Source organism: Anguilla anguilla, chromosome 15 (genome assembly GCF_013347855.1).
Source record: "Anguilla anguilla isolate fAngAng1 chromosome 15, fAngAng1.pri, whole genome shotgun sequence".
Lineage (NCBI taxonomy): Eukaryota > Metazoa > Chordata > Actinopteri > Anguilliformes > Anguillidae > Anguilla > Anguilla anguilla.
The window spans coordinates 7,364,200-7,377,500 of NC_049215.1; the positions used below are offsets into that span (position 1 = coordinate 7,364,200).

The following is a 13,301-nucleotide window of genomic DNA, read 5'->3' on the forward strand; positions in this document are numbered from 1 at the left end:
AAAAGTGTTGCCATGGCAGCCAGCCGAGCGCTCAACAAACTAGATCAGTCCTATCACTGATCGCAGGATGGAGAGTACCTGTCTCTGCCACACATCACTGAGAGATAAATGAACAGGCGGGGCGAGAATTCTGTCTGAATTCTGCTTCTTTTTTTCCTTTTTTAAATAAGATTAAGAATTATAATTAAACTCAACAATATACACAGATCTTACTTGCCAAGACAGATAAGGTTTTATTCTCACCCTAGACATGGTTATTTCATTCAGTATTTTCATTTTCACCCAGGACATTACTGGATTTTGTTGAGTTTAACAAATGGCCTGTTTTCCCTTTAGACATACAAGGTGACACTCAAAATAGGCAAAAGAGGAGCTAATGAATGCGTACTCTGTAAGTTTTACATGAATGAAATAGACTGCATACGTTAAACTACTCAAATACGTTAATGAGTCAGTTTCTTGGTCAATACATTCCATGATATGCTCCAGAAACGCAGTCCTTCCAAATGAAGATACGATCGTATTGCATGTGTTTGGCAGAATATGGGGCCTCTGGCAGTAGCATGGAGCCTCTGCTCCTGCAGAGCTGAATAGCTGGCTGAGGCTAGGCTGGCCGTTGCGGCTATGTATGTGTGTGTGTGTGTGTGTGTGTGTGTGTGTGTGTGTGGGGTGGGGGGGGGGGTGGGGGGTGAATTTGAAATGCATCCAGTGTCTTGGTGAAGGAGTCCCTGAAGGCCCGATTGAGATGCAGGTCACACACTCTGCTGTGTTCTTATCAGCCTCCTCAAAATGCAAGACCATGCAGGCCGCATTCTTCCCCTCTGACACCAAATTAGCCAGGCGGACCATGCCTGGCTCTCCCCGCTCACATCTCTCAGTCTTTTCACACATTTCTCAAGCACCTTCCAAAATCTCCACATGGGAGACAGGACTTTGCTCATTTCGCTTATTTAAAAAAAATTCCTTTTGGAATTAAGCTAATGTAATGATTTATATTTAGATATTGCAATGTTAATCCTTGTGTATAATTTTGAGGCCTGTATTTTTAAGCAATAAGCAATACATATATGTATGTATATACAGTATAATATATATATGACTGTTGTGGTGCAGCAATGATAATATATTTGCAGGTACATCTTCAGAAGAGGTGGATAAACCACTCATTACAACCGGAAGTGATAGGAAACCTATTAATGATGAAGATACTAATGGTTCGCGCTGGAAAAATCGACTCTTTGTGATGCAGATTGCAAAGTGATCAAGCATTTCGTGGTTTAGGAGGAATATAAGTCTTTTTTAAAGAACCAGCGCCCCCGTGAGGCAAAAAAGCCCTTTTCAATTCCTCAGTGAAATTTGAAGATCTGGGTATGACGATTTATAAAACGATTAATGACAAGTTCAACCATGTATTCACGATCATTTTCAAACAAGAATGTATTGTTAAAGGACAGATTAGATGTTGAGTGTAAAATGGAAAACATAATTTTTTTTTAATTCATAAAAATCTAAATATGTAATGGTGAACACAAGTAAGGGCCCAGGTTGGCCTGTATAAATTTCAAAGTTTCGTTGTGACATGGGTAAGCTTATGTAATGCAGCATGAAATATAATGTACCCTGTACAGCTAAAAAACAGTAACACATGCATTGTGAAAGCAAACATTTAATTATTAGCTACACACACAATAACACAAACGTTGCAAACAAACTACTGGCATTATTAAGAAACAAAAACAGTCATAAGTGAAGTATCTAATTTATACAAATACGTCTTTATAATTATTACTATTGTCATTAGTAGTAGTAGTAGAAGCAGTAGTAGTAGTAGTGATAGTGGTAGTAGTAGTAATAATTATATTTTTGATTATATTGAATGTTTAAGAAAATCCTATTTGTCTATGATGATGCCAGAATATACATGTCTTGAGACAAGTGCATTGTTTTCCAGTTAAATAATGTCACGTGTATAAATTACAAAGTAAAATGCTCATTGTTAAATCAATTGGAATTGGAATTTGTATTCTGTTAGAGTAGAATTAACACTAGGCATTTTAATGTGTATTATTATCCTCCATACAGTACAAATGACAGTTATAAAATCCCACCTATAATATTGGCTATATATTGGCCTACATTTATATATAAAATTGAATATATTGACACAGGCAATATATTGTATTTTAAACTTTTTTAAACATTTGTCGACGCCATATTTTTCGCAGGGACTTTAAAATTAATTTTTGAACACAGAATTTCCAATCGCTCTGACAGAAAAACAGTGTGTATACATACAAAACATACATAAGCATGGCGCTGTTAAATTCAAGTTCAAACAATAAATTCCTTCAAATTATTGAAACTATTTTTATTTTTATCTCAAACATTTAACTGAAATATTCCCTCGACAAGCCTAAAACAGAAATACTGCCGTTGATTTGATTCCACCAGCAGATGGCGCAGCGCGTGTTTTTGTATTAGACTTGTAGTATTCGTCTACAGCAGTGGTAACCAACCCTGCTCCTAGAGATCGACCAGCCTGTAGATGTTCACTCCAACCCTAACAAAGCGTGTTTCATTCAACAGCTAGAGATCCTATTGAGCCGCTAGTTAGTAGAATCGGGTGTGCCAAATTACAGTTGAAATGACAACCAACAGGAAGGTAGGTCTCCAGGAACTGGGTTGGTTACCACTGGTCTGCAGCGTTAATGACGCCGTGTTTAACTGCGTGATTTTCAAGTTATAAGTGGGTCGTCCTACATTCTAAAGTAAAAATGAGAATACTTACAGTAGTTGATGGGTAGGATACCAACGTTCAGTTGTAATGATTATTTATATTGTTTACATTGTTGATATTATTTACACAATTGAAACGCGCTGCAGATACGGCTCCAAATGGTCCTGGAGCCTGTAGGTTGTGGCTGTTGTAAAATGTCGGTGCGGAGCTGTGCCAGTACGAGAACCCGGATGGACCAACACCTGGTGCCACAAGGTTGAGTTTAGAAATCCCAGAAAACGGCATGGGGGCGAAATTACTCTGGTAATTATACAGAGTGTTTTCTGTAGGCGAAGGTTGGCACACCTGTGCAAGGCCGTGGAAGTCAAACTTGTAGGCATAACGTTTTCCATGGACTTTAGTCATGATGTTCTTGTCGTAGTAGTAGCGAAGCGCGCGGCTTAGCTTGTCGTAGTTCATGTTTGGTTTACTCTTCCGTTCGCCCCAGCGCCTGGCCACCTCGTCGGGGTCAATGAGCTTGAATTCTCCGTGAGTCCCTTCCCACGCGATACAGGTCACGTTGGAGCTGTCGGACAAGAGTTCCAGCAGGAACTGCCACAACTGTATTTGTCCGCTACCTGGCATCAAAAAACAAAACAGAAGAGAAACTGTGTAAATGTTCAGAAATCATGGAAATAATTGGTGTAATTTAGAGCAACCCAGTTACATTCATAGCAGACCACATGCTTTTGAAAAATGACAAAAATCCATAAATATAGTTGCAACTCGATCGTTTTAAAATAATTACCCTAATACTGTCGCAACAGAATATGTGGCGTACAGTATAATAGGCATGTAAAGCTCCTTACGGCAAATCGTTTATTTTTTTATCAGGTTTATAAGTGAAAACAAGAACGAACGAATTACAGAAACAAACAATGCGAAAATAAATAAATAAAACATGAAAACACAAGAGGTTGCTCTTTCCAATACCACACCATATCCCAGTGTCATTTTCTTATTGACTACTGTAGGATACAACTTTTTATGATGTACAGCACCGTGATCCGCACAATTTTACTAATATGGGATTTTAGGACAGTGACACATCATTCAGTTTTCACATTATTATTATTATTATTATTATTATTATTATTCTTTTATTTTATTTTATTTTTTTTGCAAATTTTTATTTGCTATGTGATATAAAAATGCAACAGACACATTTCAACTAAATGGATCGATTATCTGATGTCATAACTAATTTAAATGTGGATTTGAGTTTTTTTTTTAAAGCCAGTGGTGTGTGACACGAACTGTATGTATCTGCATGAATGCTATCAGGGTTGGCAATTAAACCTGTTTAATATGGAAGTGTTATCAACAATTGCATTAAATATTTTCTGGAATAGGCTATAGTCGGCCCTAGTTCAGAACCAAATAGTAAGTCGATAGCAGTAGCCTACCTTTAATGATTCAACATAATATCACTGTCTCGATAAACTGGAGTAGTTGTAAATCCAAAATATGTTAGGATTTTTTTTTTAATAACTGTGAAAAAATATCACTATTTAATAGCGTTGGATTTTTTTAAAAAAAGTTTCAATTTACCTTTCTGTATTCCGGTATTAATTGGGCTCCATGATGCGCTTTTCCCGTCTTTAAACAAATTTTCCGTTGAATCTGAAATTAAAACAGTCGAGAAGTGTCATGCTTAGTTATAAACCCTATACTACATTAGATAAGAAAATACATTCATGAAATAAAATGAAAATAAACAACTCATTTTAAACATAAGTCTAGTTAGTCTATAAAATAAGCAGCTCCGTTTTATCGGTGTTTCCGAGGTCTCATGAAGTATAAAACATAAACATGTATATAATTTTCTTTCAAGTGTACACAACGTAATTCAGAGATTTAGGTCCAGAGTTAAGACATAATAGAGTTGAATCCCTATGTGACTGCTTTTCTGTTTTCGCAGTTTTTCTTCCGAGGTTCGCCGGTGAAGTCAGGAAACACGTTCAGGAAAAAGGAAATCCAATTTCCGACAAAAGACGAGGGCTGTTCCTCAAGATCGGGAAGCCAAAACAATAATCGGTAACGGCCATATCCATCATCTGAACGCTAGAATTCCGTCCTTAGTTATACACTTATTTCTGTCATTTGAAAGTTTACACATGAATACAAGATCGTCTAGCTACCTGAGAGATACATGTTAAACACAAGGTTTCCTCCACACTTCTGTTTCATTGTGGCTGTTTGATCAGAAAGGGCTGATTTTCAGCCGAGGAGACGATTTTTATTAAACTTTATCTCGAAACTATGATCTGGAATAAATGTGAAACAGATTGAAGTTTCCAGGCAACAGTCACAAGCCCCCATCGCTGAGACAATATTCAGACGGCAATTTCCGTTGGTGCATTGCTTTAATTAAAAGAGCAATTTACCTCTGTCATCCTTCCCTGTCTCCACAATAAAACGAGACCGACAGAAATTTTGCTTTATCAATCCACCATCAGGGTTTAATAAAGTCTCCGCGTTAAGATCAGAGTTTCTATGGAGAATTAGAGCGCTTGACATGGAAACCCTTTCAGATCCGTTCAATTTTCCGCCCTTTTAACTCTTTGCAAACAAAATCGTCTCCCTGGGATTGAAATAAATATTGGTCTTAAAGACCAAGCATCAGTGCATCTTACAAAACAGGAACATTGCGTTCTTCGGCCTGGTGCTTAAGGTTACTTATTACAAAAGTGAAATGATGTTACTGACTTAAAGGCGTGTGTGTCCGGCACGATTAAATGATCATATTCTAGCATAACCTCACAGATGCCAAATATAAGATCGCATCTCACCATTTACGCATGATATCCCATATAATTATCTTGCCTATCTAAATGAGTCACATAATGTCATGCCGTATTTCAGTAACATTGTGTTCATGGCAATGCAGTATCATTATGGGCTGTCCCAAGGTAATCGATTATGGGCAATTGTATTAACTTAACTGACTACTGAATTGAATTTTATTTAAAACGTTTACCCTACTGCTTTTCTATTCAGCAAAGTGAATAAATATTTTGGTAGAATGGGCAATCGGAGGGGAAGGGGGCAGATCCGCGTGCTTGATGGATATAAATCAAGAATTGGGCCCCGCATCCCAAAATTCGTGCAGCGCTAAAACCCTCGGACATGAGGTGCTGACTCCGTGGTGTTTTTCAAGGTTCCCGTAACTTATTTGGCATGTTAAAATCATCGTTCATTTAAGGGTGAGCGAGACCACGTATAAGAAAGCGACATACCTTATTTATTTACTTATTATTATTATTATTTTATATTTTTTATTTTTATTGTTGTTGTTGTTGTTGCTGCTATTGCTGTGCTGTTGCTGTTGTTGTTGTTGTGATTGTTATTATTATTATTGTTATTATTATTATTATTAGTAGTAGTAATAATAATTATTAATAATAATAATAATAATAATAAATCTAACCGCTCATGCAGTATTTCAATATCAATGTCACACTAATGTACAATACAAGTGTAACAAACAAACGACGGAACACAAATTGATCAATATAGTGCATGCAATTAAATTAGCAAGCAAATAGCTAAGTAACAAGAAATAATAATAAAAACATAAACTATAAACTCACGTCATTTGCATACAGCTAATTAAATGGCTATTGTAGACAGGCAGAATACTCTTCTGAACTAGTATCATAGGCTGTGATAATAATACATGCGGTCCATTATTAAATTCCAAATTATATATATATATATGTGTGTGTGTGTGTGTGTGTGTGTGTATGTATGTATAACGTGAAATGAATAATGTACAGATTTGACCCACTATTACAGATTTCCATGCACTAAAAGAAACACAGTAAAGTGTTCAGTGTTAAATCAACTCCTGTAGCCTACATTTTACATCCATGAGTTATATTTGTTCCCAATTGGATTAATATTAACTCTGATAAAGATGAAATAACACCGACCACTTTACTGAATACCTTTGTGTACATGTAGGCCTAAAGACCACTACACGAATTTTGAGGTATCGATTATTTTAAATGACAAGCCATATTATTCCGCATATAGCAACTTGTTGTGGCGCCCTTTTGTAATGCAACGCATAACAATTGACCCTAAAAGGTTTGTCCAGCCCGAATTTCCATCGTTATTGGGAAATTAGGTCATTGTATTGGCTACCGAGTCGAATCTATTGTAAAACAAGGTAGTCGGCCTATGAGTTAGTCATGTAGTGTGCAAGCTTATCCATGCATTTCGACATGAATCTTTGTTTGCACGCTGCACCTGTCCTGGTCTGTTTCGCCATGTAGCCTATTTAAGCGCATCGCAGGGCTGAATTTGGTTATAATCCAGTGGTTGGAGATACATAAATTAACTTAATTATCTGAAACACATCTTAAATAACAAATTTTACTTTTGACTATTTCCATCGGCCAGAAGTAGACCTTATTTCAATTTGTCTTCTGTAGCTACTACGCAAGACACGGCTTTGTAACAGTGCTAACATATATTTCACGAGAGGGCGCTATCATCTAATGTATACACACGAATGAAGACTACCCGGAGTTGTCTGGGCGACGATAATCTTGTCATTTGGGTGCGTGCTTTTTATTTATTTTATTTATTTTTTTATTGTAGGTCTACGCACACTAGTTTATTGTTACTTGGCGAGATACGAGAGCCAACAAGACAAAGCCTAACAGGGATATGTTTCCGCTTTAAATATTATGTGTTTTATATTAAATAGTAGGCGTTATTATTATCATAATTATAATAATTACTATTATTATTAGAAGACAAATAACGAAAACAGTTAGTCATACTGGTCAAGCAAACCGCGTGTAAACTGCATAATGACATTAACTGCGAATGCGTGCATAACGATTAAAAATACCATTATTAGCACCATGGACAGCTCAAAGGCTACAAAGAAAGCTCGCTTTGCAACTAAAAAACTAAGTCTATTCCCAAAATCGGATATCCGACGAATTTATCCAACACAAACTGCTTCAATCAGAGATGATCGGTGATCAGAAAGCGGAAAATTTGAATGTTATTCTTAATCTTAAGATTGTACACAAAATTTTAAAAAGTTTTCATCCTGTAGGCTAGGTTTCTTTATTTAAATTAATTGGTTTGTCCATTTTATAGCCTATTTATTTTGTTTTTGTTGTCATTCTTCTTGTTCTTGCTATGGGTTGTAGCGGTTCAAATGAGTTTGATTTCGAGAAAAGAAGAGCTTGGGACTCATTTATGGTATCCGGTCTTTCATAATTCAGCCCAAATATCTACTGTAGCCTACACGGCTGTCACTGAATTCATGCACGAAGTAATTGTTGTAATATCCGTTAAAGGGGCAATAGCACGAATCAGCGATATTCAAGAAGAGCTAGCCTACTGAGTTGAGAGAAAGACAAAATACAAACGGTTTGTTTTCGACTGCCAATTGGTGTGCAGAAGCAAGACAAGCTTACGAGAGGTGGTGTAAAGTGTTCTGAAGTCAAGGACAAGAATGGAACAGTTTTCTCAAAGACAATACATATGTCAATAGAATTACAATGACTCGAACAGTGCTGTTTTATTTGCCCAAATGTTTAGTTGTATATATATTATTCTTGCTGAAATGTGTAACAATATTGCATTAATAAATATCACTTGCTACCTGCTAAATATAATTTTTGACAACCTACTATCGGTACCCATGTCTTTATTTCTGACAACACAAAAATATAGGCTTTTTTCAGAAAGAACTAAAATTCTGCCAAATAATTCCCATAGGGCATTACCAAACAAGTCGTTATTCCTTAAAAAGACGGTTTTATTAAGCCTGCAAAAGGACAGAAACAGCTCACTCTAACTGGACAGCAATCCGCAACGTTTACATATAAGGTCTAGTTGGCTATAAGGTATACTAAAGGTTTTCCTTCAGGGCCCAGTGTATGATAACTGGCAGGGAACTGACCTTCAACGACTGAATCAGTGTATACGTTGCTCTGGGTTAGAGCTAAATACTGAAGTGAAACGCATCCTACATTCAACGTGTCGTCAACGAGATGATTTAATCGCTTTAAAAAATAATCACAGAGTAGGTCCTGACAATATTTATTTGCTTCCTACGCGTAACAATGTCACAAGGGCGTAACTTTTATAATCTATGTTGCTTAGAGCGCATTTTAGATCTCCAGTTTACAAGCAACTAACACAACATAAGCAACATTGTCACAAAAAAATTGTAGAAACATTAACAGCCGTGATCTCGTGTTCTTGTTTATTGGAAATAAAGTACATCTGACAGGAACAACAAACAGTCTATGCCTAGAACATGACAGAAATGATTTTAAATCAAGTTAAGATTTTTGTATCGCTTTTGTATTGTACCAACAATACAGTCTTTCCTAGTCAGTAAATACAAAATATATTGACCATTAACTTCTAACTAATAAAACCTATAAAATTTGGCTACGTCACATGATAATTCGTGTTTCATTCTAGTAAATGCTTAGACATTGTTTATGGTGCAGGAATAAAATTTAAAGTAGGCAGTTGCCGTGGTGACTTTATTTAAGAATCTACCACGGCCTGCCACTCTAAAATTTGATTGGAAGTTCCGTTTCTTCGGAGGGGGAGGAACTTTCTAAAAAGCAAGGAATGGCCACAAGCACTCTTTTCCGTAGTTTGAATAAAGCCTTTATTGCCTATTTTAATACATGTCATGCCATGGTAGGTACATAATAGTCAAGGGGAAGCTGTGAAGTGGACTTAGTGCTGAATTCTGCGAATAGACTGGACCTGATTGGTGTGGGCTTGGGTGCTGAACTCATTATAGTTTCTGTACTCTCCTTGGTGTCTGTCTCTCTCCAGGATGTACTGGTATCCACGGTAACCAGGAAACTGATAGGCTACCCAGCTGTTAAGAGGGAAACGCAGAATATTTTCAATAAGTACCACCCTGCAAATTAATAAAATGTCAAAATCATAAAAAGATTGCATAGCTACTGTACATGTTTATGTGGCTCTAACCAATACAGATAAACTTCACCACTCTACATTATGCTGAGTCATCTAACAATTAAACAACAGCTCAAATAATGTACAATAGAAAACAACCTGCTATATAGCTCCCAAATTTAAAAAAATGAAAGCAACAATTTTTCATTTTTTAAAATCTGTAATCAGATAGAATACAGGAATCAACATTGTGGTCTGAGGATGTGTTCTGTGGATGTGAGACTTACGCTCCGGAATTGACTTTAATTGAAGGGACCTCCTTGTTGCACCAGCCCATGGCCTGCAAGGAGGGGTAGTCATCGCACATCTCAAACTTGCGTCCCTGGAAGTCTTCACACTCGTAGAGAGTCACCTTGCTGTCACTGTGGTTCTGGGAGCAGGGACAGGAATGTTTTGGTTATTTACACGGATTCACACATATTTCCCCAAGTTATATTTGAATGTGTCTGTTTGACGAAGAGCAAATTCACTATCTGAATTAGGTTTCTGAAAATATATGCTTGTTAATTATTTGATATGAAAATAGTTTTTCCCACTTGTTAATCTCATATGTAAAGGGGCTCACAAACTCAAAACAGCTTTTGATGAAATACTGTTGAAAGTATTCACTTTCAAGAGACCCTGACAACATTGATTCATTCACACCAGAAAAACATGTTTTCTTGATGAAACTGATGCACCAAAACCCTAAGCACGCAGCCTATTTTTGAGGAAACTTACAGCACATTTGATTGGCCTGAAGGAGTGCATGTGTTCAGTTCTGTAGCTGCTGTTTCCACTCCAGGCCTCATAGCACGGGTAGTCTCCCTTCTCCAGAATAAACTGCTGCCCCTGGAACTCTGGGTACTCATACCCTACCCAGCTGAGAAATCGAGCATGTGCATTGGTGTTTGTGTGTGTAAGAGAGAGAGAGAGAGAGAGGGGGGGGGGGCAGATGTAAAGACAAAACAGTAAGTAACAGAGCCTGCCATTTAGTGTGTGCACAGCGCAAAAGCAAACATCACAGGCACAGTATTTTATGGTGATCTAATTATCCATTGCCAACTCATTAGTCTCTGCTACACAGAGCAAACACCACAAAGAACTGATTTAGACTGACATCAACTTCTGTCTGAAAGGCAGCTTGATTATGTACATTTTTAACTGAATTTTGTGTAGTATTTGTTAATACAATGAGGTTCAACACCACCTTCTCTTCAAGGAACAACTTCATCGTCACAGTAATTACATAACCACATTATTCCAATTCATACGGATACATTTCCTTCATCATATTGTTTTTAAACCTTCCCTAATCTTAAAATAAGCCTCTTTTTAGAAGGAAAACGATGACAAATACAGGCTGACAAAAATAATTTTTCAATGGTTGATAATTTAGTTCAACATATGACATTCTATAACAATATATTTTTAATTTTTTTATTTTAGCAACGAAGTATTCAAATTTCACAGCTAAATAATTTAAAGCTTCACTAAGATGTTGCAAATGAGATTGAAATATAATATGTTACAGTCAACATTCACAAATATAACCAAACACAATTCTTGTATACATTTCTTAGCTCTGGATTTCCTTAAAATCTGATGGAATACAGCTATAGGTTTGGAGAACCAGTGTCCCTTCTGAGATTTGAACTCGCAACTCCGCTGTGTTACACAGCCACCGCTGACCAGTCCCTCTCTGAGTACAGGGCCCTGAACGTTAAAACCGCTACACCGTAGCCAATCCCGCGCGCGGAGGGAAAATCCGGGAGACTTACGGGCCGTTCTCCACCTTGATGGAGCGGATCTTCCGGAAGCCCCTCTCCATGATGTTCTGACACTCGAGCATGAACTCGCAGCGCTTGCCCTGGAAGTTCTCCTCCTCCCAGACAGTTATCCTGAACTGCCCCATCTGCTCCATCTGTTGCGTATTCATGGTCACTGCCGCCACCGTTCTCCCTACTGGGGCGCAAGGAACAGCAGACTTAGAGCAGCGAGGAGCAGCGAGGAAAGCAAACCTTTAGGAATGTGGAGAGAGTGTTGATTCCTGAACACTGAGTGAGTGACCCCCCCTATGGCATTCCTACTGATTTCCTTTTTTTTTTTTTTGTTCTTTTGTTTTTAGTCTGGAAGTTAGCCCGTTAGCATGCTAAAGCTCTATGTCATTTCCTACTCGGAAAGTGGTTTTGCACTCTTTGCCAATGTGCAGGAATCAGTCGCTCGCGTTCCGCTACGGCCACGTGCAGTACTTACGAACTCAAGTGGTACAGATCCAGTGAAATCAGTGCTGGGGCCCCCCGGCTCGGCGCTGCGTATTTATGGTGCCGGGCCCCGCGTTTAGTGCAGAATCCGCACAACGCGTGCACACTCAGCAGGGCCCGGCTGAAAGGACGCATTAGCCCGCCTCATTGTGGGAGCGCGGGCGGCCCATTGTCGGAGGGCTTAGCTCTTCTGACTCATCAAAACGGCACCCGACCGGCCCGCGCTTCACCGACGGCCCGGCCACAATGGCGACAGACTGACACAACAGTTTGATTGGCACGCGGGGATAACGGCCGCATTTCTGTGAGATTAACTTCAGTCCGGGCCTTTAAAGAGCCACGACTCCCACAGCTGATTGGCAGAACAACTAGAGCAGGGTACATATGGTGACAGTATATAGACAGGTTATTACAGAAATATGCAGGGAAATAAATAATAAAATAAAAAAACATAATATAGCAGCTACAAAAGGATACTGTACAAATATGTCAAATCAGAATGATTATACTTCGGTTTAAGGGTCAAGTATTTTGGGGGAAGTAAACTTGCCCATCTGCTACAATAATATTTTTTTAACTTACTAGTTTTCAGTGTGATACCTGTAGATACCATTTCCATGCCTTATACAAACCTATTATGCCTCTGAAAGTGATACACGCTTGTTGTTGTTGAATGGCTGTAGATAGCGACCTCTTACAAACATGTCCAGCAACTCTGAACCCTCAGCTATCTACAATTCAGATCATTCCACGGTCTGTTTCTTTGTCTCGTGATCAGTGGATCTCTTTGTGTCCGTTTTTTCTCTTTCTGTTGCGTTACTGTGTGTTTTAGCCATTCACGCTGCATGGTTGCCTGTTGCCCTGCATGTGTCTATGGCTGGGTGCCTGGTTAGGGGTGTCCAGGCAGGGTTTGGGTTATTTACATTTCAATTCCCTATAGAAATGAGTCGTTTTTCATTTCAATTATGAACGTGTACACAATGGCTGCCTTCATTTTAGAAAACAGATATATTTATATTTTTGTTTTCATTATTTAATTTATAGAAAGCTAGATTGATCATTTAGCATGCAGTGAAGATATCTGTCTCAAGGGACACCTAGTGGTGCAAGGGTATACTGCAGTAGCTGATTAACAATTTTTTGTAAACATCCTCTGAAGTCCGGAGGGTTCTCTGCCGAGAGTTTGTTACAGTGTACTTCTGTAGCATCACGCAAACAAGCTTCTCTTAACTGTCAGACAAATGGCATTATTCCTAATGTGTGTACAAGCTCACGTTGATTATGAATGAAGAGTGATTTTGCAT

General features: G+C 38.1%; 2 protein-coding genes across 3 annotated transcripts in view; both read right to left on the minus strand.

The window, feature by feature from the left end:
* Positions 1–1,706: 1,706 nt before the first annotated feature.
* On the minus strand, positions 1,707–5,063 carry LOC118214448 (protein FEV-like). Its single transcript, XM_035394411.1, has 3 exons — positions 4,918–5,063; positions 4,328–4,399; positions 1,707–3,354 (listed from the first exon to the last, which is right to left on the minus strand). The coding sequence occupies exons 1-3, from the start codon at positions 4,964–4,966 to the stop codon at positions 2,816–2,818; spliced, it is 660 nt and encodes a 219-aa protein (XP_035250302.1). The 5' UTR covers positions 4,967–5,063; the 3' UTR covers positions 1,707–2,815.
* Positions 5,064–9,000: 3,937 nt separating this feature from the next.
* LOC118213859 (beta-crystallin A2-like) overlaps positions 9,001–13,301 on the minus strand; it is an 11,585-nt gene continuing 7,284 nt past the window's right edge. Inside the window, exons 1-5 of one of the 2 annotated variants that reach the window (XM_035393070.1) lie at positions 11,990–12,087; positions 11,515–11,698; positions 10,475–10,616; positions 9,982–10,124; positions 9,001–9,653 (exon numbers count right to left, since the gene is read on the minus strand). In XM_035393070.1, coding sequence (XP_035248961.1) covers positions 9,506–9,653; positions 9,982–10,124; positions 10,475–10,616; positions 11,515–11,672 — 591 coding nt within the window. In that variant the 5' untranslated portion in view covers positions 11,673–11,698; positions 11,990–12,087 and the 3' untranslated portion in view covers positions 9,001–9,505. Of the gene's footprint in view, positions 9,654–9,981; positions 10,125–10,474; positions 10,617–11,514; positions 11,699–11,989; positions 12,088–13,301 lie in introns of those variants that run through there. The other variant, XM_035393069.1, reaches the window with a different exon arrangement.